We start from the raw sequence: 27964 nt of genomic DNA, 5'->3' as shown, positions 1-27964 counted from the left end.
AGACGGACACGCTTCGATATTTGGGGATATGGATCGGCAGGACTGAGGCAGTATTTTATCAACACAATATAGCAAGGATTATTAATGGGTTGCGGGGTAGTATTGCCTTTTGGAACACGCTTAACCTCTCCTTAATGGGGAAGATCGCCTTGATCAAGATGGTGGTCCTGCCTCGCTGCCTCTATACGATGCAGGGGTCCTTTTATGAGCTCCCGCACAGAGTATTCAAGGAATTGGATGCACTCCTGGTCCTCCTTTTGTGGAATGGGAGGAGATGCCGGGTCAGTCTTGAGATCATGAAGCGCAGGTGGGGAAAAGGGGGTCTGGAGGTCCCGGATTTACAGCTCTACTACTTCGCAGCACGATTACAACATGCTATAGCCTGGCTGGACACGGATCACTCCTGAGATCGGTCGCTACTAGAGGGTACTTATGGGAATCGACAGCTAGGAGCGCTCCTCTGGCGACCGGGGGGACAGCGGGATCAGAGTCCTCCATTGGTGAGACTCGTAGCGGCACTGTGGCATCGAGTGACACAACGCCTGATTCAGGGTTGGCCGTTTGGCCTGGAGGCGGACTTCTGGCTCATGCCACCCTTTGCTCACATAGATCAGGTGATGTCCACGGATAAATGGAAAGACGGGGGTTGCCTGATGTTGTCTGACCTTTACCCGGATAATAAATTTGTTACTTATCAGGAGGCGGTGAGTAACTTTGAGCTGGGATCTGGGCAGTTTCTGCAGTATGCTAAAATAGCGGCAACGGCGTGGCACCTGTGGCCCTCATTCCTGGAAGCCCCAGAGCACACTCACAACCTAGTCACTATGCCCGCCATGGCTGGGGGCGAAAATTTGTCACTCACCTCTATAGGGCATTACGAGAGGATAAGAAAAATAGGCCCCTAAAAATAGAGGATTCTTGCCAACGGGTGTGTCCGCAGGAGATTACGACTCGAGACTGGGAAAAGATACACAAAGGGGTCCGGAAGGTGTCAGTATGCAATCGCTTTAAACAAATTCAATATAATATAATACATATGACTTATCTCTCACCCAAACGGCTCCAGGCAATTGATAATTCCAGAGACCAACATTACCCCAGGTGTCGTTGTGCTCCGGTGGATTTCCCGCACATGGTGTGGTCATGCCCTACGATCCAGACATATTGGCGAATGGTCCTAGAGGACCTGACCAGGATAACGGGTTGGGTTCTTGACCTGCACCCGCGTGCTTGCCTATTGGGCCTGATTCCACTAGATCCTAAGTGCAAGACGAGTAGGCGGTTCCTGGTTCTGCTCCTCGTGATCGCCAAAAGGCGTATCGCGATCCATTGGCTAACCCAGCAGGGGCCACTGGTGGCGAAGTGGAGGACTGATTTAAGGGAGTGGGCACTAGCAGAAGAAGTGCATATGCGTAACACCAGGAGAGATAACAAGCTACCAGAAGTGCTGCTGGCGTGTGGAGTTATAATTCACGAGATAGCCACACACACCGCACAATCCACACAGGCAGGTTCAGAGCCGCCGCATTCAGCGGGGGGGCCGGCCCCAGATTCTAGGGAACAGATGCAAGGGGACCCAGTATAGGCGATACGACACATGGACCTCGAGTTACCCAGACCCGGCTGGATGCGGGGGGGGAGAGGGGAGGGAAGGGATGGGAAGCGACGGGAAGGGGTTCAGGGAGAGTTAGTTGGGGAAGGGGGAGATAAGTTGCAGTTAAGTTTTGATGATGTTTATAACACTGAATAAGAACAATATCGAAAAGTGACCGGGAGGACTCCTCCACTGATAATTCCTGATTTGTATTATCACAAAAACGGCAAAGGCGGAAACGATTGCTGTTGCTTGATGTACATTGTTTGCTGTGCTGGAGGAACACCTAATAAAGAAATTTTAAAAAAATACAGTTCCACACGATCCCATACGGCCCGGGGCTTTGCCACCTACGCTTGATGAAAGTGATCTATTTACTTCATCTATGCTAAAGTGTAAATCCAGGGTGTAATTAGAAGATCCATGGATATCACTATCTTGACCATTAGAGATTACTTGCCTGTTATATATCTTAGAGAAGTGTTCCAGCCATTGGTCATCGCTAATGGCTATTTCAATAGCTGGACCCCCCCCCCCCAGGACAGGAATGGTCTTTTTAACGCTTTCCAGAAAGCAGCGCTATCTTTTATTTGTGAGGCTATGGTAAGCGACTCCCAAGCTTCTTTTCTTAAAACATTCTTTCTTTCTGTAAGGGCCAATTTATAATCCATTCTAGCCTGCCTGATCTTGATGGTGTACCTTGGGGTATTATGCCACTCATGTTTCAGAGAGGAGTATGCTCGGGAGCACTTCGAGTCAAACCACCTCTGGGGACCAGACTTTTTGCCACTTTGTTTGAGTAACACATCCCTTACCACACCTGCTATTACTTGAAAAGTGGATAGGATGCTTTCAGGAGATGCTGATTCATTCAGGCAAGTATCAAACGCCAATCTACACTTAGTAATCAGCTGTTTATTTACCACCTCAGGGTCCACCATATTCCAGCGAAGGGTGTACCCATTAACTTTGTCAATTTTTACATTGGCTAGAGCCAGATCTACAGCCTGTTCATCCCTACCCTGTCTATTAGTGGGGAGTAGTACCGATATACATAGTGGGAAATGATCACTCAGGGGGTTGGCATCAACTGTAAAAGAAAGCAGCCTAGATGCATATATATTTGATAGCAATATATAGTCTCTTGTGGAACAAAGGCCTCTACCATGAAAGGGCTGCAGCATAGGGGCAGGTCTAGTGCATAATTCATTAGCACAGCCTAGGTCCAGGTTAAACACCAGTTCATTGAACAGCTCCCCTGTACTTGAGAGGCAGAAGTGAGTATTACTTATGCCTTCCTCCACATTAAAACCACATATTGTATCATCGTCATGAGGGCACAAAGCACAGTTAAAATCACCTAGCAACATGAGCATCTTATCTTTAACATTTTCATTACACACGGTTTTCAATTTATTGCACAAATTGTTAACCACAATAGAAAAACGATCTGGTGGAATGTTATTTTAAAGGTTAACCAGGACCGTACAATGAGAAGCATTTGAATACAAAGTGAGCAGTTGATAATATGGAGACTCAAGGTAAGACTCAATCTTAGTAAGGTTTAACTTATTAGATATATATATATATATATATATATACAGAGCCCACCTGTAGCTCTACCGTGTCGGTCCCCTATAGCATAGGTATTAAATGTTTTAAAACCATTTATGTGTATTGAATCCGTCAGCCACGTTTCCTGAAAACATAGAATATCATGTTTTAATATGAATTCAGGCCATTGAGGGTTACTAATCTTGGAACATAGTTCTGATAAGTTCAAGGAAACAAGGCTACAACCAGGGCTCAAATTAGTATAGGGGAGACTGGCTACCACCAGGTCATGAGAATTTCTGTCTCCATGACAGGGCTGCGACTGGACTGTGATCTGAGGATTAAATAATTCAAGGGGAGGCGCTTGATCCCGGGGAATAGAACCAATATCCTGGGCTTCCTCTGCTAAGATCTGAGGATTTAATAAGTCCAGAGGAAGGGTCTAATACCGAGGTGAGAACTCGTTGACCTGGACTTCCACTTCTGTACGGGCCAAGGATGGCATAGACTTTTCCTGCTCTGTTGTAGTTTGGGATCTATTTTCCTGTCTTACCCAACTTGCTTATCTAGGGATCTTAGCCGGTGACTCTGAGAGGCCAGTCAATCAGTGTCTTCCAGTGTGTTCAAAATATCAAAATGGTTACTTTTTGGAACTGCATCCTTTAAAGTAGTCTGTCTTTTGTACTGATACATTCTAACAATGTTGAATTGTATTTAAAAAAAAATCAAAAATAGAAGTAAATTAATACTTCAGACTCATTAAATGATTTAATGGTCTAAGTCTGTTTAATGAATAAACAGCCATCTAAAAAGCAGGCCAGGATTTCTTTGTTTAGATAAAATTATATGGGCCCTTCCTGACCGGTCTCAGGCCAAAAAACCCCTTTTTGTATCAAGTTTCTGAGCGGGTAGCTACTCACGAGGGTTGAGAATACTAATAAACTCCTAAAAATGACTATCCGTTGCGAAGAGTGGTCCAGCCCCTAGGGAGTTGTTTCCACAATCAAACTATGTCAGAAAAAGACACACTCTCTTTTACTGAAGAATATATTCAGAATTTGATTTCCACCCCCTTTCCTTTTACCACTATTACCTTGAGTACCACAGCAAAACAACAAAATGAATCAGACAAACTAAAACGTATACGCAAAAAGCATATTAGGACAGAACTCCATGAGCATTTCCTACTGGAACATCTGAAGGCAGGTACAATACCCTGGGGTCTGCAGGCCAAACATATTCCAGTCATCTTCACAGATGACCCTGACTATAAAAAAGGCTTGAGTGGAATCAGTACTAAATGCAGCCGAGACTTACTACACAACGCATCCGCCAGAAACAAGACACTGAATTAGAAGAACTAACACAAGCGCTGAAAGACAACCACACGGCAACAGAAGCAAAAACACTGCTAGAGAAGATTGAAAAAGAACTAGTTTCCTTCAAGGACAATACCATCAACTACAAAACATCTAAGCTTGAAAAGCACATAAAATCTTTTAGCTTAGAGTCAGCCTACTCGTATCTAAAAGAGGACTTCTATCAAAAAAACTGACTCTCGAACAGTCCTATCAGAATATCCAGGAAGGTCTTGTGACAAATTTTTAACATTTTCGGAACTCGCTTCAGATTCCATAAGTGATTCCGATACAGGAGAAGGTACATCCAATAGGAACCAACAAAGAGGCAATACTTTTTTAGAGAAAGGCCAACAGAAGAAACAAGTTCACTTCAAACAACAGCCATGGGAAATGCAAACTCGACGCCTGTTCTATAAAAGCTAAATCCAACAGTGAACCTATCTGATAAGATCTTGATGGCAGATGAAACTTCAGTACTCTAACTAGGATTGAAATTTGTCCCTAAGAGACCAATTGATTACGCCAAATTGAAGATTGAGGCCATCGAATTTTTTTTGTAAAATTTGACTCAAATCATTCTTTGCAACAAGAGACACTAATAGGGCCATTGAACCCTCTGGCTTAAGTAACAAGTCCCACTTTATCCCTCCAACACACATAATAGCCAAGGAAATTCCAGCCTTTGAACAAGTGGTTTTGTCATCTATACAGCAACTAGAAAAGAAAAAATATTTCATCAAGAATAATTTGACACAAGGACAACAAAAGGCCCTAGATGAACTAAAAAATGATGACTCAATTATCATTAAGTTGGCTGATAAAGGGGGAGAAGTTGTGATTTAGCCGAAAGAAATGTATTGCAAAGAAGAACTCAACCAGGTATCTAATCAAGAATGGTACAGGCGTATCAGCTCCGATCCCACAAGAGAGTTTCAGAGTGCAATTAATTAAATCATTCAAGACGGTTTCAATCTAGGAATGCTGGGAAAGAAGGAGTTCAAATATCTATCAAAAAAGAACCCCCAGTACTTTTCCTCCACAAAAATCTGAAAGAACCACCAGGGAGGCCAATCGTCTCTGGTTGCAATTCATTAATGGAACCGATTTCCAAATATGTGGATGTTTTTTTAAAACGTTTTCTCCAAGAAGTACCTTCTTATTTAAGAGATACCACTGATTTTATTAATAAAACAGAAGGAGTTAGATTTGATTCATCGAAACAATGGCTTGTCTCCTTTGACGTGGTATCCTTATATATCCAGATCCCTCAGGATGAAGCTCTGGAAGCACTTGAATACTATCTGGATTCTAGAAATCGTCCACAACAGGTTCCGACTGAGTTTATATTACAATTGGATTCAATGGAGCTCAAAAAGAACTTTTTCAAATCTGAAGATTCATTTTATATCCAAATCAAGGGGATAGCGATGGGCTGTTCCTTTGCTCCAGAGATGGCCATAATGTATATGGCAAGATTTGAAGATAAGTTCATTTTCAACAATAATCCCTATGTGTTGCATCTGAAGAAGTGGTATTGTTATATTGGCGACATTTGGTGAGTATGGGAAGGTACTGAACAAGAGCTAGACAGCTTTTCGGGTTGGCTTAATTGCAGGCACCCAGACATCAAATTCACCTTGACAAAGAGCAAGACCAGTCTCATATTCCTGGATGTAGAAGTCAAAAGTGACGGAGACACCTTGATTACAACACTGTACAGGAAAACTACAGACCGAAACACTCTTCTCCACTATAAGAGCTCTCATCCTCGCACTTTGAGAGACAACTTACCTCACGGACAACTTTTAAGGATTAGGAGAAATTGTACACGAAAAGAGGATTTTGTGCTACATGCAGAAGATCAACTAAAAGAACGAGGATACCCAAAGATATTGCTCAAACATGCAATCAAAAGAGCATACCATACACCGAGAGACTGTCTACTTACCAAGAATGTAAAACAACAAGAAGACAAATTGGTTTGTGGCTCGACCTTTGGCCCTCATACAAATACATTTGGGAGTATTATACTTCAGAATTGGCATTTACTGCAAAATATGGAACATCCATTTGAACCACTGTTGTTTGCCATGAAGAGGAATAGCAACATTGTTCAGAAAAGGGTACGAGCTGACATCACTCCACACAAGAAGAAGAATGACCTTTTGACCCAATGGAACCTAAAACCCATTGAAGGACATCACAAATGTGGTAATTGTTCAGTCTGCGATAGCACCATAGAAGGCACAGAATTCGTCCATCAGAACATCAAATGGACTAATAAAGATTTTTCGAATTGCAAGACACAAAATGCAATTTGTGTGGTATTATGCCCATGCCAAAAGTTATACATCTGCAAAACTAATCAAGAAGTAAGACATTGGCTTGTACAACATCGTTCCAGGATTAAAACCAAGGTTCTGACTGCACCAATGGTCAGCCACTACGTGGAAATGGATCACAATGAATGGGATTTAAGATGGACGATTTTGAGTGTGATAAAACCACACCCGATGGGTGGTGACACTGAAGCACTATTACTAAAGAAATAGGCGTATTTAATTCTTAGATTCAATACAACTGTTTTTGGTTTGAACGAAATATCAGAAATTGGTGGAACGTAGTCCTACATATTTCACAAGATACAAGTCTAAAGATGAACTGCAAAAAGAACAATTGATGGGCAGAATGCAGAACAATGTCGTACACTGACCCCAGTACAGAGATCTGGTCCTAAATCCATTGTTCTTTTGCTCACCATGCCATTCCAGTTTGGACCCAGCCATATACAAATCAGTCTTGACCCTGCGCCGAAACCGTTCCCAGGATGCTTCTTTCCGGTCCAGGGAAGACATGGCTTGGCAGTTCCGGCTGGACTGTTCCCATGAGGCACAGGGTCAAGACTGATTTGCATATAGCTGTGTCTGAACTGGGGTGGCAAAGTGAGCTAAAGAATGATGATGGATTCAACCCAGATCTGCGACTGGGGGTGAGTCTCTGAAAACTTTCAGCACTACGTCCACCATCTCCTTGTGTTTGCTTTGTTCGCCCTAAGTTGGCAGGGTATGCCCAGACGTGGGTCCCTTGCTCACTTTGCCACTGGATTAAAGCTTGCCTGGCTGATGAGGGCTGTTAGCCCAAAACCGGTCCCAGGATGCTTGTTTCCGGTGCAGGGAAGACATGGCTTGGCAGTTTGGGCTGGACTGTTCCCATGTGGCATAGGGTCAAGACTGATTTGCATATAGCTGTGTCTGAACTGGGGTAGCAAAGTGAGCTAAAGAACGATGATGGATTCAACCCAGATCTGTGACTGGGGTTGAGTCTCTGAAAAGTTTCAGCACTCCATCCATCATCTCCTTGTGTTTGCTTCAAAGATGAACTGCATCAAAAACACTTCAAGTCCTATAAGGCATCTTTAATACTCGTCTGTCCAAAACCTTTCAACAAAGCAATAAGATGAAAGAGATCGAAGTGCAACTCTTGTGCCAGGAAAGTGCCCCTATTAGATTTATGTCTTAGCCACAATAGTTGTCAAATCGACACAAGTGTTTTTTTTACAAAACGTGACTACGCATCCCAGAATCCTGATTAGGGAGTCCATTAGACTGTGCCAGGAACCGGAAACCGATAAACCGAGGCTGCCAAAAGATTCGGACAAGGAAGAAGCCCCAGCAGTAAGTGTTTGGCATGCTAACGTAATACAGTGTGCAGTTTGAAATACAGAGCCTATGACGTCCGTATCAAAATAGCACTGATCGCGTGTTCACTTCACGTTGCAGCGGCTCTGCCAGTGACTGCGAGGGGAATGGAGAATCACCGCTAATTCCCTCCTTGTAATGTGACTAAAAGTAAGTCTAAACTACACCCATGTGGAATATGGCATTGAACTGCAACTGGTCACAAGGTCTAAATAGATTTCATTCATTGTTTCAGGATTGCATAAACGCTACGGCAGAATTACATACGTTGTTGCACCGGCTGCATGCTGTTTCCACGTGCCTTAAAACAACACGTTAAAAATAACAGACTCCCAGACCTCTGGTTCTTTAAGAGATGAAAATTCCATATGTGAATTCTCCCTGAAATAATGCAGGTACAATTGTCTCCATAGCTGAAAAAGCTAGTTGTGGTACTCATTGGTAAAAAAAGAGGCACTAACTGAATAATCCTGGAATTTTTCTATTCCAGATATTTCCAGTCACACGCCCTGAAGAGAATTCAGAAATACCCCACCAATTAATTACGGGGTTCGAAACGCATCGGCGCTCTATTGTTTCCGCCTGTTGTGTGCTCGGGGGCCCAGGGAATGCAGCCACTCAGGTAGGCAGGCAGCACGGTCTCCAGACTCGGGGAGAGGAAATAACTCAGGCCTACGCAGTGTGTGCTTCGGTGCACTGACCCGGATCATCCGGTCCAGCCCCCATTTATTTACCTGACCTCTTCCGGGTCACAGGCAAGACCACCCACTCCATGGGCAGGGGGGTGTTCCCCTCAAACATAACATTCCTCCTTTATCATGGCAAACAAAAACAAACACCAACACCGGGTAGAGAAAACCCTTCCAGTATGGAAGACGAGAGAGATGGAGGAAGAGAGAGAGAGAACCAAGAGAGAGAGAGAGAGAGAGAGAGACAAAGAGAGAGAGAGAGATAGAGAGAGAGAGAGAGAGAGAGAGAGAGAGAGAGAGAGAGAGAGAAGAAAAAAAAGAAGAACGAGGAAAAAAAACGAGAAAATCCACTGCATTTCTTTTCCTCAGTCCATCACAAAACCTTTCAGTCGAGACGACACCGCCGGGTTGGCTCGGAGATGATATCGGTGACCACCTCGCCCTTCGCTCCCAGCTCCACTGCCTTCAGCTCCTGCTGCCCCCGGCAAATGTTCCACAGCTGCCTCGGGCACTGGGGGAGCAGATCCAGGTGAGTCATTCTCCTCATTGACGACGTCACCCATTGTTTCGCCATCCTCAAGCTCTGGCCCCACCTCACTTGGTTGTGCAGGGTACTGGTACTTTTTTGAACTGGGAAACGTTCCTGGTGACTGTCTCACGACCCCTCTGGGCAGTGACCATCGTGCCCTTTACTGCCTGGACCACCCAGGGCTCGGGTTCAAAAGGAAGGGAGAACTTCCCTCGGGGATGTCGGTTCTTCACCAGCACCAAATCACCGGCCACCAACGCGCTGCTTCTGGCATGGCGCCTCTGGGACATTCGGTCATTCTTGGCCCGCCTCTGTCGGAGGCGTTTGGACACTTGACGATATGCAGGCGAGGATGTTGTCACCTGAGGAAACACATCATTCAGCATCCGTTGGTTACACAAGGACCCAGGGCTGGCCATGGTGGTCGAGTGAGGTGTCAGTCGGTATTCTTTTACGAAGTTGTACAGGGCACACTCCATGTTCTGTTCTCGAGATATTGCTATCCGGAGTACTTTGTTCAGGGTGCGCATGAAACGCTCCGCTTCACCATTAGCCTGGGGCCACCGGGGCGTGATTTTCACATGTCGGACACCTCTTGACCTGAGGTATTCAGAGAACTCATGGCTGGCGAAAGTTGGACCATTGTCTGTGCGGAGCTCCTTGATTAACCCATGGCTGGCCATGATTTTCTCGAACCGAGGTATGGTGTGGCTTGCAGTAATGGAGTCCATTATCTCAACCTCGGGGTATTTTGAAAAATCGTCAATGACGACAAGCATGTGTCGGCCATCCGGTAGGCTCCCAAAATCTGCACTCACCCGGTTCCACGGGTGAGGAGGTATGTCCTCCGTCAGGATTGGGGCAGGCGGATCAGCGGGCCCCGCCGCTTGGCAGAGCGCACAGGACCGGACTGTTCTCTCCACCACACTGTCCAAGTCCGGGAACCACACTTTGCTCCTCAGGCGTGATTTGGTCTTAACCACCCCTTGGTGCGCGTTGTGAGCAAGATCCACCACCCGCTGCTGTAGTGACCTGGGGATGACTAGGCGCGTGCCTCTCATCAGGCATCCCTCGGGGGACACAGCCAATTCGGACCGGACGTTGTGAAGAGCTTTCAACGCCACTTGTGCATCAACTGTACGGTGTGCCAGGTTCTCCAGCAGGGAATGCCACCTTCCAGATGCAACCGCTGAGATCACCATCTCCCAGCAATCATCTCGTTTGGTCGCCTCCAGGATGTCCTCTAGCCTGATGGGCAGAGGGCGAGAGCGTTCCACCACCAACCTGACGTACTCCTCCGTCTCTTGAGCTTCAGACTCCTCTTCTCGGGTAACCGGCCGGGCATGTCTGGACAGGAAGTCCGCTGGGTTTTGTGCCCCGGGGCGGTAGATGACGGTGAATTGGTACTCTTGCAGCTGCAGGATCCACTTTTCAATCCTTGGAGGTGGTTTCGACGACACGCCCATGAAGAGAGGAATCAGCGGTTTGTGGTCAGTGTGAACTGTGAAAGGCTGTCCATACAAGTAGAGGTGGAAATGGCGACACCCCCAGTGTATTGCAATCGCCTCTTTTTCGATGTGGGAGTACCTTTGTTCTGTTTCTGTTAGAGCCCGGCTCGCGTAGGCTATCGGGGCCCACTCACCGTCCAGTTGCTTCTGGGACAAAACGGCACCCAAGCCAATGGGACTGGCATCCACCGATAGTTCAGACTCCCGGGCGGGGTCAAAATACGCTAAGGTGGTTTCAGCAGACAAGGCGTGTTTGGTGGCCTGAAAAGCATCCTCTTGAGCGGGACCCCATTCCCATGTGGCAGCGCTCTTTGTGAGGTCCCGGAGGGGTGCCGTTATGTTCGTGAGATTCCGGATGAACCGACCACAGTAGGTGACCATGCCCAGGAAGCTCCTCACTCCGGTGACTGTGGTCGGGGCAGGGGCCGTCTGGATGTCATGGACTTTCGCGGGGTCGGGCGATACCCCCTGTTGTGAGAAGTGATATCCAAAAAACGCTATCTCCTTTTTTAGGAATTCGCACTTTTCACGATGTAGCGTCAGGCCACTGTCCTGGAGCCTCCGGAATACGCATCGTAGACGGGTCATGTGTTCCTCCAGAGTCGGTGCATGTACCAGGATGTCATCGCTGACGTTTATAACCCCACTGAGGCCAGCCAATACACTCCTGATGGTGTCCTGAAACACTTCCGCCGCGCTGGACACCCCAAAACTGAGGCGCTTGTAGCGGCGCAGTCCCACATGGGTGGAGAAGGTGGTTATGGCCCTTGACTCGGGATCCAGCAGGAGTTGATGGTAGCCGGCCCGGAGGTCCATCTTCGAGAACCAGTGCGATCCGCTGACCTCCGCAACGATGTCGTCGACCGTGGGTGTCAGATGGCGTTCCCGCTTGATGGCACGATTCGGCAAACGCATGTCCACACATATTCGGACTTCACCTGGTTGTTTCGGTTTTCGGGCTATCACAATGGGGGAGACCCATGGTGTCGGGCCTTCCACTCGCTCAATGATGTCAGCGGCCTCCAACTTTCTTAGTTCTTCCTCGACCTTCGGCCGCAGATGGAACGCTACTCTCCGGTGCTTGAGAGCAACCGGTTGCACTGATTGGTCTACGTGTAGCCGTACCAGGTGGTTCTTTAAACATCCGATTCCGTCAAACAGGTTTCGAAACTCGTCCACCAGTGACTCAACATCTTCCAGGTGCACAGCGAAAGCAAACACCACTAGTTGCAAATGTTCCGCCGTACGACAGCCCAGCAGCATTCCCGCACCCTCCTTGGTGACGTACACTTTTGTGCGAACGGAGTGAGCCTCATGGGCGATGTCGGTGGTGAAAACGCCTAGTACCGTAAGCGGTGTGCCGGAGCCATAGGCAAACACCTGTATGGACGTGGGCTTTAGGACAGGCTGTACCGGGAAGGATCTCAGCATGGACTGGGCCATTATGTTTATGGACGCGCCTGTGTCAATCAGCACCGGCGTCAGATGTCCAGCAATCTTGACGTGACACTTTGGGGCCCTCCGCCTCGGACATCCATCCGGTTGCAGGGCGTGAATGACATGGACCGTGCCTTCGTCCTCATCGTCGTCCATATCATCTTCCTCAGCCTCCTGTAGAGGGGTCTCCACCGCATTGATCTGCCGACTTTGACGTTGACGTCCCGCCGAGCGGCATACTTTGGCCAGATGGTTTAGACGACGACACGCCGTACACCTTTTCCCCTGTGCAGGGCATTGACCTTGGTGCGGGTACGGTCCTCCACACATGTAGCAGGAACGAGACGAGGATGGTGGTTTGCTTTGCTCCGCTCTCTTTGAATTTGCTTTCTTCGAGGTCGTCGCCACCACCGCGTTCACTGGCTCCGTCTTCACTTGACGTTGAAGGGCTGTCTCCATATGTGCGGCACGCACTTTGGACAACTCCTTAGACCGGCCCATGGTAAGCATGTCAGCCATGGAGATGCCGGGCGTTTCGAGGATCCTTTCCCTCAACTTGACGGACGAGCAGCCCTGGATAAACTGGGCCCGCAGCTCGTCGTCTGTGTCCGGGAGGGTACAGGTGCTCGCCAGCTCCTTTAACCGAGCATAGAAGGTGTCAACCGATTCCTCCGGTAGTTGCCTAGCTTGACGTAGGAGGAAACGTTCGTAATCTGGATTTGCTAGGGGTTCAAAATGCGCGGTCAGAGCTGCCTTGAGCGTAGCGTAGGTGTAGGGAGGGCCCACTTCCACCACGGATTTGGCCAGCCGGTGAATGGCCGAACCACCCAGATGCAGTAGCATGGGCCGATGTCGTTCGGGCTTGAGGCCGACTGCGGCATAATAGTTCTCCAGGCGCTCCAGCCACTCTTTCCACTTAGCCACCTGGGCGGATGGCGGGCCGTCCACTATGAACGCCTCAATCGGGGGCACCGTCGTCATCCTCACACCGGCTGGGCGAGATGTCCGATGCAGCAGGCGCCGGCGCGGGACAGAGTACGTGCTACAGGGGCGTATGCAGTCCCACAAGAACCAAAACCCCTCACCTCCGGCACAGGTAGTGGAGAAATCGCGGCCTCCAGGTACTCAGCAAGCAGGCCTCAGGGTCCGGGCGGTCAGCTTGGGACGGCGCGCCCCACGTGGCGATCAGAGGCCGCAGGATCGGCCCCCGTGGCCAGAAGCAGCAGTCAGGAATACCCCGCCGTCTTCCAGCAGCCCAGAATGCACACCACCACCTCAGGAATCAGCAGGCAGCAGCAGGCGTCCGTCTCTCCGGCAAATCAGCACCACCGGGACCCGATGCTCTGCGAGGAAACAGCAGGCAGCAGGCCGGTCTAGGAGAGCTCCTTCACACGCGCTGTTCGCGCGGCGCCAGGCCTCTGCGCGTGCGCCGTCACCGTGACGACATCGGCCCCGATGCGGGCCGTGGAGGAAGAGCGGGAGCAGCGAGGCGGCAGGCACAGGCCGCGGATGCGCACGCACGTGCGAGAATCTGCGCTCCGGGACAGAGCGGGTCAGGCAGCGCTTCGGCGCTCAGGAGCACACCCGGGCCCAGGAAGGAAGCAGGCAGCGAGGAAGCAGCCCGCGTGGGTCAGGAGGTCAACACACCCCCTCGTCGCCAGTTGTTGTGTGCTCGGGGGCCCAGGGAATGCAGCCACTCAGGTAGGCAGGCAGCACGGTCTCCAGACTCGGGGAGAGGAAATAACTCAGGCCTACGCAGTGTGTGTGCTTCGGTGCACTGACCCGGATCATCCGGTCCAGCCCCCATTTATTTACCTGACCTCTTCCGGGTCACAGGCAAGACCACCCACTCCATGGGCAGGGGGGTGTTCCCCTCAAACATAACACCGCCTGGTATAGAACCTGAATAATTACCCAGCAAGCTACAGCCTTAATATATACACAAATTAATATTGTTCTTTCAAAAAATAAATGACAAGGCTGCTATGTTTTCAATTAACTGGTTGATATATTAACGTGCTGATTTGTGTTTTTTGTAAATAGTGTTTTGTTTCACGTCTTTGTTGAATATTGTTTGATTACATGTGAATGTCTAAGGTAGTCTATCTTTTGTACTGATACGTTCTAATATTGTTGAATTGTATTTAAAACAAAAAAAAAGAAGTAAATAAATACTTCAGACTCATTAAATGATTTAATGGTCTAAGTCTGTTTAATCAATAAATAGCCATCTAAAAAGCCGGCCAGGATTTCTTTGTTTACATAAAATTATATGGGCCCTTCCTGGCCGGTCTCGAGCCCAAACCCCCCTTTTTGTATCCATTTACCTTACATGGCACACACATCTCCAGGGAGTAGTTCCCTCTGTGTCTTATCATGGAATGTTAACAGACTTCTTGATCGCATTAAGCGCACAGCAGTGCTGAAATACGCCCAAAGACATACCCCGACATTCTCCTGCTCCAGGAGACTCATCTCCTGGGTACCCAGTGTCCCTTTCTCACACGGCATGGGTTTGACAGGATGTGGCACTCTGGCTTTGTGAGAGGTTCAAGAGGGGTGGCTATCCTGTTACAAAGAGGCCTCCCATTCATCCCCACCCACGTTAATAGAGACCCACAAGGCCAATCCATAACATATCGGGGACTTTAAAAGGGAACTCCCTCAACTTTATCGCTATATACATTCCACCAGCCACAACTGCACCATCACTGAAACATCTAACCGACATAATCTCCACTCTGCCCATAGGCCAGAAAATACTTGGGGGCGACTTCAATGCTGTCATGCAGCTATCACTTGACTCTACTGCAACACCTTGGTGGTGGGCGACAACATCGGGCCTCTGCGATGTGTAGAGAACTTTGAACCGCCGGACTCTACACTACACTCACACCTCAGCAGCGCCCAACATGCAGGCAAGAATTGATATGATCTTTATGCCTGCCTCCGACTGCCATGGAGTAGCAGAAATAATTATTCTCCCCAGAGGGATCTCTGACCACTCACCTCTACTTATGCACCTGGGTGAACCCCCTGGCGCACTCCGCCCGGTATGGTGCTTAAACGCCTGGTTTCTACAAAACAAGGAGACTAAAAAGGTATTGAGAAAGAACTGCGTCAATACCTCCTCACTAAGATCGGCTCGGTTCCCTCCCCGGGAACCCTCTGGGAGGCAGGTAAAGCCACTATTAGAGGAGTGGCAAAAAGTCTACTTCTGAAGCAACGCACAAATCAAAATTTCCGACTAACTCTCTAGGAGGCACAAGCAACCCGTCTGGAATCCGGCCTCGCCAGATCCCCAGACGAAACACAAGACAGGCAACTTGCCATTATCTGCGAAGAAATCAAGCAAATCTCATTGGAATCGGCCAAATTGCTTTGGCGTTCTTCCATCTCCCAAATCTATGGGTGGGGAGACAAGAGCGGGAAGCTGCTATACAGACTGGCCTCCTACCCCCTGGCTGATCGCATAGTCCCCGAGATCCGCAACCCTGATGGAACTATCCAGCACACGTCCCCTGCGATCGCACAAATGTTTGCTATTATGCCTGCCTGTACTCCATCTGCAGGCCCGAAGCCTCCCTTTTGGATCGTGAGAGAGTCAGCCTTCCCTGCTTAGCACAGTCCAAGGCGGCTGACTTAGACCTCCCCTTTACCCCAGAAGAGATAAATGCTGCAATCTCATCACTAGCAGCCCAAAAAACACCGGGCCCTGATGGACTCCCCCAGGAGTATTACGCCGCATACCTGGACCTCTTGGTTCCCCATCTCTCTGCGCTATTCCAACATGCCATGGACACCGGGTCCTTTCCCCCTGAAACAGATATAGCAACGATTGTAGTTAGCCCAAAACGCAATCCCCCCTCATCAACCTATACTGAATATCGCCCGATTTCCTTAATTAACACTGAAATTAAGATCCACGCCACGATCCTTGCCCAACGCCTACATTCTTTCTTAAATAAACTGATTCACCCGGACTAGTGTGGCTTCATGCCAGCATGAAGTACCAGACACTGTTTGCAACTCCTCCACTTGGCTCTTGCAAACTGCCAACGGCTTAACCCCTAGCTTGCACTCCTCCTGGTCGACTTCTAAAAGGCCTTCGACACGGTCGACTGGCTTTACCTGAAAGACATGCTCATAATGATTGGTCTGGGTCAACAGTACTCGTCAATGGGGCTCTCTCAGATGCCTTTCCGATTCGAAGAGGTACAAGACAGGGTTGCCCCCCTCACCATTCCTTGTTGCTCTAACGATGGAGCCCCTAGCATGTCTCATTCGTGCAGACAACCAAATCCAGGGATGGAAATGGGGAAGCAATCAGGGTGATAAAATTGCGTTGTACGCAGATGATGTCCTGCTCTTTTTGGCAGACCCAGCTCACTCGGGCCCTAGATATCTCCAGACCCGTCAAGCCTTTGAGAAGGTCTCAGGCCTCCGGCTTAACCCAGCAAAATCGACTCTGGTCCCCCTCCACCTCTTCAGGGACTGTTTTGCTTGGCAATCAACCATCCCTATTAGACGACAATCATATAAATATCTGGGCATATGGGTCGCACTGTTCCCCGAGCCTGAATGGGCAATAAACATCAACCCCCTTGTTAAAAAAGCCAAAGATGATCTTCGTCGCTGGCAAAATCTACCACTTAACCCACTCAGGAAGGTTGCGCTATTCAAGATGATGATCCTCCCCCGCTTCTTATATATCATCCAAAACACTGAGTTGGTTCAAGGAGATGAATAGCATGGCTACCAGGTTTCTATGGGGAGGAGGGAGGCCACGTATAGCCCTAGCCCGATGTTGAATCCCACCTTTCGCCAGAAGCATAGGTAAGACCGACCTCAACCTGTATTATCTAGCCACTAGGCTGTTCGTCATCCACGACTGGTTCTCAGGGGGTTGGTCTGATCCGGCTTACAAAACTGAGCTGGGAGACATGGACATCAACCGGTATCCTGGCCATTCTATACGGCTGCCCAATTACCACAACACTCTGACGGTGACCCGGGCGGTGCTGCTGGCCTGGCGATCAGTCCTACGACACACAGACTGGAACAACAAACTGACGCAACAGACACCTCTCTGGCAGGGTAAGTGGCTGGGTGAGGTGGCGGCGCTGGAGAGCTTCAGGAGGTGGGAGCACATTGGTATGCTTCAAGGGGTGCGACCACATCGGTATATCACAACTGGGTGACATTTGGACGAGTGACCACATCGGGACATTGCAAGACTTACAAAAACGGTATTCTCCATACCTCACAGTTCTATAAATATCTACAGCTGCAGCACGCCCTTAGTACCCACATTTCCACAGGCACCGCGCTCTCCGAGTTTAGCCCACCAGAGGTGCAAACCATGAAGGGAAACCTGGGTAAAGGTGTTGTATCGTGGATATACCGCACCCTTACTAACAATGGCTCCGCATCACTTGACCCGCTCCGACACAGATGGGAGCAATGGCTGGGCTCCTTAGAGGATGAAGATTGGCAGGATGCCCTTATGGCCCCCAAGACTATTACCACTTCCGCAAAACTCTGACTAATTCAACTATATTACTTGCATACCGCCTATCTCACCCCTGAGCGTTCTCCATTAGGCAGGCTTGCAAGTCTCACCAGAGTGTACACGCTGCGGGCAAATACCAGCAGACGTCTTTCACATGATCTGGTCACCGAAATCACCACGTACTGGGGTAAGGTAGAATCTGAACTCATTTATGTCCTAGGGTGGCAGGTGCCCCACAACCCACTACACCTTATCTTGGGAGTCATGGATGGCCTGGATGGGTCCGGGCAGACAAACTGTTCCTGGGGACGGCTACCATGGTGGTCAAACGCTACATCGCAGTGACATGGTCTCGACCCGGCCCCCTGAGAATAGCTACATGGCGTCGAGGGGTGGACTGGTGTGCTGCCCAGGAGAAACCTTTGTTTATAGCCAGCGGTTGCCCAAAGAAACATGAAAAGATATGGAGAAAATGGTTGCAACAACTAGATTGATTAAATCTCTATGTCTGTGCATTCTATGTGGTAACATTAGACAAGTAAGTGGTTGTAGTTTCCATGCATGTATACGAACTGACCATACGGGCAGGTTATTCGAAGTTAACTATGATGATTACCTTTTCTGCAATGTGAAATTTTCTTTTTTTTTGTAAACCTTCCTTTTAAAAAATCAATAAAGATTGATTATAAAAAAAATAAACAGAATTATATCTAAACAACAACAAAAATCAGTAGAACTGGAGATATGCAATTTCAAAGTTGTATGTAAGTATAGCCCCTAAAGCGCAGATAGGCACTCGCAGTCATCTGGTCATGCTAGACCAAGGGAAAGTCACAAGTTCAGGCCAACTACGATGGAGTTCAAGTCAGATACAGGGATCAAGTCAGTCCAGCTGAAAAAGTTACTTTCTCAAAGTTCTGCATGAAGAGTTCCGTTTTCAGTGGAGGAGGCCACCAGGAGCAAGGAGAGTGTTGCGCATACCAAAGAGCAGGGCAGGTGTCACGCACAGTTGTTGCTGGAGCTTCGCGTTCGCAGTCATCATAGGTTGTTGTTAGGGTAAAGTAAATTGCAGATATCATGTTGCTGGTCATCACTGGCAGTTGCTGTAACATGAAAATTCAGGTTCACCGGAGCTTTACGTTGGCGGTTGTCAGAGTGTCAGAGTCCAGTTCATGGGCGTGAACAGCCCAAAACATCAGGATTTCACCTTTTCTTGTAGAGGAGTGCACTCAGATGCCAGCCAAGGGTCAAATACCTGGAGAGGCACCTCTTGGTGATCAGGGAATCACTCTAGAAGAGTCCAGGAGGGGTCAGGCAGCTCCAGTTACATGTCCAAGCAGGTCTAGGGTGGCAGGTCAGCTGGGCAGTTGCACAAGGCCTCTGGAGTTTGTTCCATCCCTGTAGCTCAGAACAGGAGGTCACCCAACTGACTCTTGGTGAAACACAGGTAGCCAGGGATTAAGGGAGCAGTTCCAATCTACCTTCTCAGAAAACAGGGCAGTCCTCAAACAATAGGGAGGTTCTCTGGTAGCAGCAGGGTAGTCCTTTAGGGAACAAGGCAGGAATCAAGTAGCAGAGCAGTCCTCTGAGGAAAAGGCAGTCCTTCTTTTGTAATGTCCATGGTTTCAGGACTGTACTGAAGAGTAGCTCTGGACATCCGATATTTATTCCTGGCGCCAGTCTTTGAAGTGGGTGAATATTCCCATACTACCCCAACATCTGGATCTGGAAATGTCTTACCTTCAACTGTCAAGGCTCTAAGAAGTCTTGGGTGACACAATACTAGTGTCAGGTTCCTTTGCGTGTGCTGGAGGCAAAGCCCTTTGAAATGTAAGTGGGGCTGCTACAGCTCCGCCCCTAACTATCCTTGCAGGATGGCACATCCTGTCCACACCTAATCCCCATTGTGTCACTGTCTGAAAAAATACACAAACAGCAGAGCTATTCACGGTCATATGATCCAGAACACTGGCAGAAGGCACAAATGGTTAGGATAAGAAAATGCCAACTTTCTAAAAGTAACATATTTAGAATTGTGACTTAAAATTTGACTTTACTATTAAAGAGGATTTTAAATTACAATTCTTTGAATGCAAACACCATATTTCTATCTGCTCTAATTAAAAGATTCTCATTTATTAAATGTAATAAGTTAATCCCATGCTAATCAATGGGTGAGACAGGCCTTAGAGTACTGAAAAACGACTTTAGGAGTTAATCATTATCAGGACATGTAGGGGCATATTTAGAAGGCGGCGATAGAAAATTATTGCCGCTTTTGCGGCCGTTTTCAGCCGAAAAGCGGCGATAATTTTATCGCCTAATTAGCAAGGTCACGCTAACGCATGAAACCTTGCATTAGCGCACCTATTTTTAACGCCCAGCTTTGCATCTCTAATGAGATGCAAAGTGGGCGTTCCTGACCTGACATGACAGGAGAAATGTCGCTAAGCGACATTTCTCCTAACATCAAGCCCCACGCTATGAAGCATAGCGGCAGGGAAAGTAGCGATAACCCCTGTTATCGCTCCTTTCCTTACGCCTGCTTCAGGACTGACTTAGCCATGATATCCTATGGAAGGTGGATATCATGGCTAAGTTTGTGAGTCCCTATCAACAAGCTAACGCCACATTTCGTGAGATTATCGCTGGGTTTCCAGCGATAATCTCATGTTAGGCAGTTAGCGCTAGGATTTTTATCGCTTTTGAGATAAGCGTTGCTAATAGCACGCTATCTCAGTGATAAAAATCTACGCTAGCCGGCGATAATTATCCTAGCGCTAAGTGCGCTTAGCGATAATTATCGCCGGTTGTTGCTGATATGCCCCGTAATTCTTTAACCCACATGTCCTACTTTTTAAATACAATGCACCCTGCTTTGTGAGCCTTTAGAGGTTAGCTTAGAAATACCTTATAAGTATTAAAAAGGAAGGTTTAGGCCTGGCAAAAGGTTTATTATGCCAGGTCGAAATAGCAGTTTAAACTGCTCTACGCGCTGCATTGGCAGGCATGCAACATGTTTTAAAAGGTTTTTTAGTGGGTGGCACAAGGTGTGCTGTAGGCCCACTAGTAGCATTATATTTACAAGCCCTGGGTACATGTAGTATCATTTACCAGGGACATATAAGTAAATTAATTGTATCAATCAGGTAGATGCCAATTGTATCAGGTTTTAGGGAAAGAGCACAAGCAATTTACCACTGGTTAGCATGGGAAAAAGTGCAGTGCCAATAAAAAACAGGTTCAGCAACAGAAGGCAAAAATCTGGGTGAAACCCTGCAAAAAGGGCCACATCCAACATTGGCCAGTTAAGTGCATGTGATTACAAATCACATTGATAATTTTTTCAGCAGGGGATTGCCAATGACTTTGGAGTTTCAAAACTCTCAGTTCAATTGTGAAGTTCACCACAAATATTTTTTTCAAACAGGATAACTTACCTGATTTTAAATGAGGCGTCGACTTTGAGCGAGAGGTCACATCCAGTGTTTCCTGGTCTTTCTCCTGAGAAGACAAGAGAGGGTTATTAGTGTTTTAATTAGAAAACATTTCAGAAGAGAATTTTAGCTTGCCACTGTATGTAAGACAAGCTTTCGAAAAATGTTCAAAGTAGTTACATAATTGGTGCCCACATGCTTTGCACGGATGGAAGAACGAGAGTCGCTCTGGGGACATGTTTTCATATGAAGACTTTCATGCATCTTTGAAGGAAATGGCCAGGGCAACATACCTGCTGGTTTCATCAGTGGTGAATTAGATGTGACTGTTGAAACACTCCAATGCAAAGCATCTTCATCGCTCTGTTGGAACCAGGTGGTTTCATGGAGATGGTGCACAGTACACAGTTGCATCAAGCTCCTCAGATCTGAAATGGTCCTTGTTTGATCACTGATGCACCTTGGGTAAATATTCTGTCCTACTCCAAGAGTCATCTGATACAACCTATCTATTTTGAATGAACGTGTTCCATAAAGGAAGCAGTTGGAAACCCTTGTGAAATAGGTGCACCTATAGCCAGCTTTCATAGTGGTCACTGCAAATTTGTTGCTTTCGTCACACACAAGGGTTATTCTAACTTGCCTCTGCAATGCCTTTATGGTTATTTTTCTCCTTTCTCTTGCTATGCTCTGTCTCCCATGCAAGAGTGTACTTACCTTCTCCTACTGGGCCCACCCTTTCCTGACCAAGCCTCCCCCCAATCCACTGTATTCAACCCCACTCCTCCCTGTGTCATTTCTCCCTCCCCCTCTACATTTTCCCGCTCATGTAACTCCCTCCCTGCCTTGCCCTATCACCCTCACTCAGCCACTGGTTGTCTTCAAAATGCCTTTTAGTGCAATATCACTAGAATGCTTTAAATTCACTCCTATTGTCAATACCATGGGGACTTTCCCGCTGGTGACAATCTCTTGGTGAATTCACTGTACACAGTGACTTTGCACAAGGATGCTCTGGGCAGCAGCTCAAATCACATTGTCCTGCATTGCTGCATTGAGGCATGCAACTGTAGTCATGCTTCAACTGGGCTCCCAGGGACCAGCAAGGTCTTAAGTGTCAAGTGTTCAGGGACTGGGAGTGTAAAAGAATAGTAGTCATTGGCCCATGCACAGAAGGCCATCCCAGCCCTTCCCCACTGTAGAATGAGCCTTCACAGGCTTTAACTATACCGTGTATGCTAAGGTTTCCATAAAAGTGTGATGTTGAAGGCAAAGTGTGTGGCCCTGGCGAACATGAAAACTGCTCAATCAACACCACAGCTGGTATTTTTCTCTCCACTTGCAAGAATATATTGCTTGCAAGTTTAGCCAGCATGACCACCTGAGAGCCGGAAAAAATGACGGCACAAATGAAAATTGTAGACATCCTCTCTTTATTCTATTTGATATTAGTCTCCGATATTTTACTCTTTTAATATACATGTCTACATTAACAACCCTGGTTTGTGCCACTTCTAAAATAGGGCATATTAAGAGTCAATCCTTGACCTCTAGTGGACGTCTTCCTCTGGGCCCTCGGAATTTTGTCGCTAAGATTGCCTTTTCTTCTCATCCATGATCTTGAGTTTTAAAAGAGGCCTTCTGTCTCAGTTAAATTAATGACTTCTCTAACGCCTCCCACCCCCAGAAAAAATAAAACACCAGGGTAGTTACTTATAAAATATAGCAGACACTCACTGGGGCAGAGCAACCATGGTCACTAGCTAAAGAAACCTGAGATGGCCCCCATGGCTCCTTCAGTCAGCTGGCATTTGTAAGTGTCTTCAACACTTCCCACAAATGTCCATTTAAATACCTCAGAACTGAACTACCCATGGTCCTCTGTTTCTAACACAGCCTTTGACACCATCAGTCATTGTTGCCAATCACTCCTCATGCTGCCTCATACTCCATGTACACTCAATAATGAACTACATTACTATTGATGGAGCGGGTAGTGCAAAATTTTGTATACCTCCTCTATTCTGCATGAAAATATTAATTAAATAATCTATTAACTATAATATTATTAAACGAGTTTGCATGTTTATTAACCAACATTATTAATATTAAAATTACACGTGGGATTTGCATTTGCATGGCTAAAATAACCTTTATGACTAAAATATGTACGCATATTAACAGCAGTATATGTGGTAATTAGAATACTGCATGCTGTATGTTGCTTTTGTATGTTGCCCAAGAGGAGGACCGAAAAGGTGAATATAATGGCTTTAAATATTGCTATATGCTAGATAAATACAAGCAAATAAAGGAATTAGTAAGGGGTTAACATTAGATTTATTGTTTCAATGTATTAATTACTCTTTTGTGTTTGTTTCGCTTAAGTCAGCATTTGGGCCTAAATCCAAGATGGCCGCTGACACCACACAACGAAGTGGCCACTGTTCCACGAGGCACGAAGTGAGCTGCACATGTTCAAGGATTCTCCTAAACCTTGTCACGACCTTTGTTCACCATGTACCCGAACAAGGACAGAGTGGGACGTCTGCCAAAACCAGAGAACAATCAACCTTACAATAAACCGGAACAAGCTGACTTTTGGACTATCTCATGACCTCACCCCTCGAACTGAACTGAAAACTTAAAACTGACGTCGGACGATCTCAACCAGCCAATCACGACTGTCCTAAATTATTAAATTGTATCATCTTTGCTTCTTTGTATTATAAAAGGGGGTAGTAGAATAGAGAGGAATCGACGTTGTTGCGTCGCCTTTTGCTTCCTATTTTGCGCTACGTTACGTTCCGTTTTCCTGAATCCTTGAAGGTCTGGATGCTGCCCGATCATCTGATGACTGCGAACTTTTCCTAAATCTACGGGCAATGATAGATGCTTGCACGTCTCTGGTCCTTTGCCGATCTTTGGGACTGTAGCGTGCTGAGCAAAGAACTTTGAGCTTTGGCTTGCTTTCGGACGATTTATGACAAAATTATGCAGAGCCAATGAATTAGAGGACTCCAAATAGCAAGATTAGGTAATATGATGTTCTGCGATTTACTAAAAATTTGATATAAACTTTCTAAAACCTTGACGAGACAAATGCAAATTTAGATCATTATGAAATTTTAGATAAACAATTATTGATTAACGAGAGTTCATGAGTTGCAAGTTTAATTTAAAGAGATAGATTCTGAGGTCTTAAAATGTGTTTTAGCTGGTTCTAAATCACCATCAACCAATCCAACTGATTTGGTCCATTGACCGAAGTGGGAGGAGTGCCTTGATGTTTTAGGATTAAGGATCTGTAGACGAAAGGGTGTTAATGTATATTTTGTAAATGACTTTTCCTTCCCTATAGGTTATAAGGTGTTTCCCCCACATGTCCGGCGCTTGAATCACTCATCCCTCCTGTGTGTGCAGACCGGTGTGGAAGTAACGTGTGAGTGTTGGTGTTATGGGCCCCACCAATGACTGTATGTGTGAATGAGTTAGAGTGACGTTGGGTCTGTGACACAGGGAGGATATCGGTACAGGTTATTTTCCTGTTGCTAGGGTTTTTGCGCTGGATCACTATCACGCTTTAGCCATCTGCACATCATTTCACCTCACTCTTTTTAGCCTCTCAGAATTCACTCTACATTTCTCGCACATTTGCTGGGACATCCAGTCACCTCAGAGCTTTCAACCAATCCACTCACATTTCTTGGTTGTGGGGAAAAGCTCACTGTTAATGTAAGGAGGCCCTATAGGAACTCTGTTGTTTCCTCCATATTTAATGTGACCTTATTCCCTTGGTCTCTAAGTGATGACCAGGTGCCTCGTTAGTGAACAACTATTTTAGTTGCTATGAACAACTAAAATCCCTATTTTTGAAAAGCTGCCAGGATTGAACAAAAGTAGATGCCAGACCTGAAACGATGGAAGCAGGGTAAGTCACCTTTCACCATACTCTCTCTGTTTTAACCTGAACTATCACTCCCTATTAGTACTTAAAAGTGGAAGTCTGTGCTGTCAGAGAAGCAACTACCAAGTGCTTCGTCTTTCACCCATGCATGTGCAAGGTACCAGTCTGGTGAGAGTCTGAGCCACACCACAACTAGGGCTCACTCAGCTGTGGCTGGTCTGTCTTTGGGTGTCTTGTGGCTCACAAGAGGAGCTGGGGACGTGAACCTCTACTCAAAATAATGGCCTCCTTCAGCCTAGCAGAACGACATGGAATCTGAACCTTTTCAAGATTGTCTAGATTATGCTTAGATTCCCAGCCTCGATTGCTCTTCCGCAGCTTTTCCTGCTCATGAGGTGTATTTGTTCAGCAATTTGAAGTATCACTGTCTTTAAAAAGTCCATGCCTACTGCACTTGTTACCAACTTTCAATCTTGCCCATTTAGCATAATTTTACTAGTTTTGCAGCATCTCTGCCTTGCACGCTGTGAGGAAATGGAGTGTATTATACGGTGTGGTGGTGCGACCTCACTGTGTAATACTCTTACCAACCCCTTCAGGTTTGGTAGGTTTCGTCTGAAAACACCCTCAGCTCAATCCTGGGTAGCTGTGGCACTGAGCAGCAAGGCTTACACAGAGGAACACATGTAAAGCATTTAAGCAGCATCAAAACAATTGAAGAAGAAATCAACACAACACTCAAGAAATCCGACACCAATTTATAAACATAAGCTATATTTTTTTATAAGAATTTAGACACTAGAATGAAAAAGATCCATCAGAGGGTTCCGGAGATATTTATTTTATGAGCACTAATGAATCAAAGCAATTTCACTCAACTGCAAACAAGCCTTGGCAAAGTCAATGAATTATACACTTAGAAACCTTTTCAAGGAAAACTTAGGTAAGTGTCAATGCGGTCAGTTACAAGTACTTGGGGTGACCAACTCCGGCAGGAAGCTAGCCAGGGGGGCCAGAAAGGTCCTAAAAACAGCTACTTTTACAGAAGAAGCAGTCCTTCAGCAGTTCCAGGCACTTGGTCTACATTGAAATCGATTCCTATGGAGAGGTTCTGATGCAAAGGATGAAGGATGCTGAAGATGCTCTAAGGATGCTGTGGATTCAACATGTTTGATTGGGGTCTTCCTGCAGGGATTCCTCCGTCCAAAACGATTTTGAGGGGTCCTGGTTGCTGGGTCAATATTGCACGAAGTCCTTTCTACTGGCAGTTGCCCGTTGTCACAGGCAAATCCTTTCTGCGTTGATAACTCACCTTCTGAGGGTCCCAGCAACAGTCCGATAGCATTTCCGGTCTCAGCAAACACAGGGGCAACTCTGTGCATTGGGTCGTGGTCCTCATGCTGCAGAGTGGCTGTGGTAGCGGCTTGAAGGATTTGAGCTACCAACTTGCCCCAGCAGGCTTTTCCAGCTGCTAAGTCTCCGTGCTACAAATTGAAGGCCAGTCAGCTGGCCCTTGGTGTTCTCTTGGCTTTACTGGACTCTTGGAGGTGACTTCTCCTTGAGCAGGACACTGCAGGCAAAGGTACTCTCCTCGCTAACCACCAGGTGCAGTCATAGTTGGTGCAGCCTTCCTTTGCTGGTCATTCAGTGCAGCAGGGCATTCCTTCTTCGGTCCTTCTTCCAAATCGGTCGAAATCTGAGGTCTGAGTGCCAGGGGTGCCCCTTTTACCCTGAAAAGGGACCTCAGGGCAGGATGCGGTTGGTAGCCAATAGGCTACCAGGTTCCCTCCCACCTGGTGACCACTTCCTGTGGAGCAGGGGTCTTCAAACTGGTGCGCGGGTCCCCTTGGGGTGCCTTAACTGATCTCAGGGGTGCACCAGTGTCTAGCCAAGAGAAGCATCATGTTTTGCTTTAAGTTTTAAAAGCATGAGCGGCAGTAAGTCACCTTGTAATGGGCAATCGCTAATATCTTTTGTCATTTATTGCCTAACTGGGAGTATGCGTAATAAAGGAGTAACAGAGCTTGGCTGCAATGTTTAAATATGTTTAGACATATTTAAACATTGCCAATGTAGCAGTATAATTGTGAAAAAATTTAGGGGGGTGAGGACTTTTATTTTTTTACAAGGGGGACACAGCATTTAGAAGTTTGAAGACCACTGCTGTTGAGTGTGGCACCTGGCTATCCTTGAATGCACCATTCTGCCTACTCCCAAGATGGCGAGACCCCTCTCTTAGTGTTCTCACTTCCCTACGCCACCCCCCGGGGCGTGTCTGAGATGGCGAACTGGGGACTCGTTTAACTTTGGGGACCTCCTGTGTGGCACTACCAGTGCTGCTAGCGCTGGGTTACCCCTCTAACATACATGCCCTGGGCACCAGGGTACCATTCACTAGGGGCTTAAATGTAAGTTTGCCATTTCCAATTTGGTACAGCCAAATCGACATACACTTTAGGGTCAGGGCACTGGCACTGAGGTCTGATTAGCAAGGCGGTTGGACCAGCATTGCAGCATTGCACCCGCTAGGGATCCGAGATCCCTGGCTGTGGCGCAGTGGTCTTGAGGCCTCAACATGCTAGGCGGGACAGCTGCAATCCTGTCAAGCGTATTACGAGTTTCGTCTCTGCCACGGTTTTCACGGCGGTTCCTACTCCATGAAAACTGTAGCAGAGAGAAAATAAAGGGGACCCTAGGAAGTCACAATACTTAGTGGCTGCAGCCAGACCTTTGATGCC

The 27964-nt window shown here is 47.1% G+C and overlaps 1 protein-coding gene across 1 annotated transcript in view; it reads right to left on the bottom strand.

Moving 5' to 3' along the window:
- LOC146866399 (afamin-like) overlaps positions 1 to 27964 on the bottom strand; it is a 221006-nt gene that overhangs the window by 179059 nt on the left and 13983 nt on the right. The window contains exon 3 of the mRNA XM_085640589.1: positions 21323 to 21386. Coding sequence (XP_085496715.1) covers positions 21323 to 21386 — 64 coding nt within the window. The remainder of the gene's footprint in view (positions 1 to 21322; positions 21387 to 27964) is intronic.

Source organism: Triturus cristatus, chromosome 2_1, assembly GCF_964204655.1.
Source record: "Triturus cristatus chromosome 2_1, aTriCri1.1, whole genome shotgun sequence".
In the NCBI taxonomy this organism is placed as follows: Eukaryota; Metazoa; Chordata; class Amphibia; order Caudata; family Salamandridae; genus Triturus; species Triturus cristatus.
Note: the sequence above shows the minus strand (reverse complement) of the source record. Positions and strands in the feature narration are given on the sequence as shown.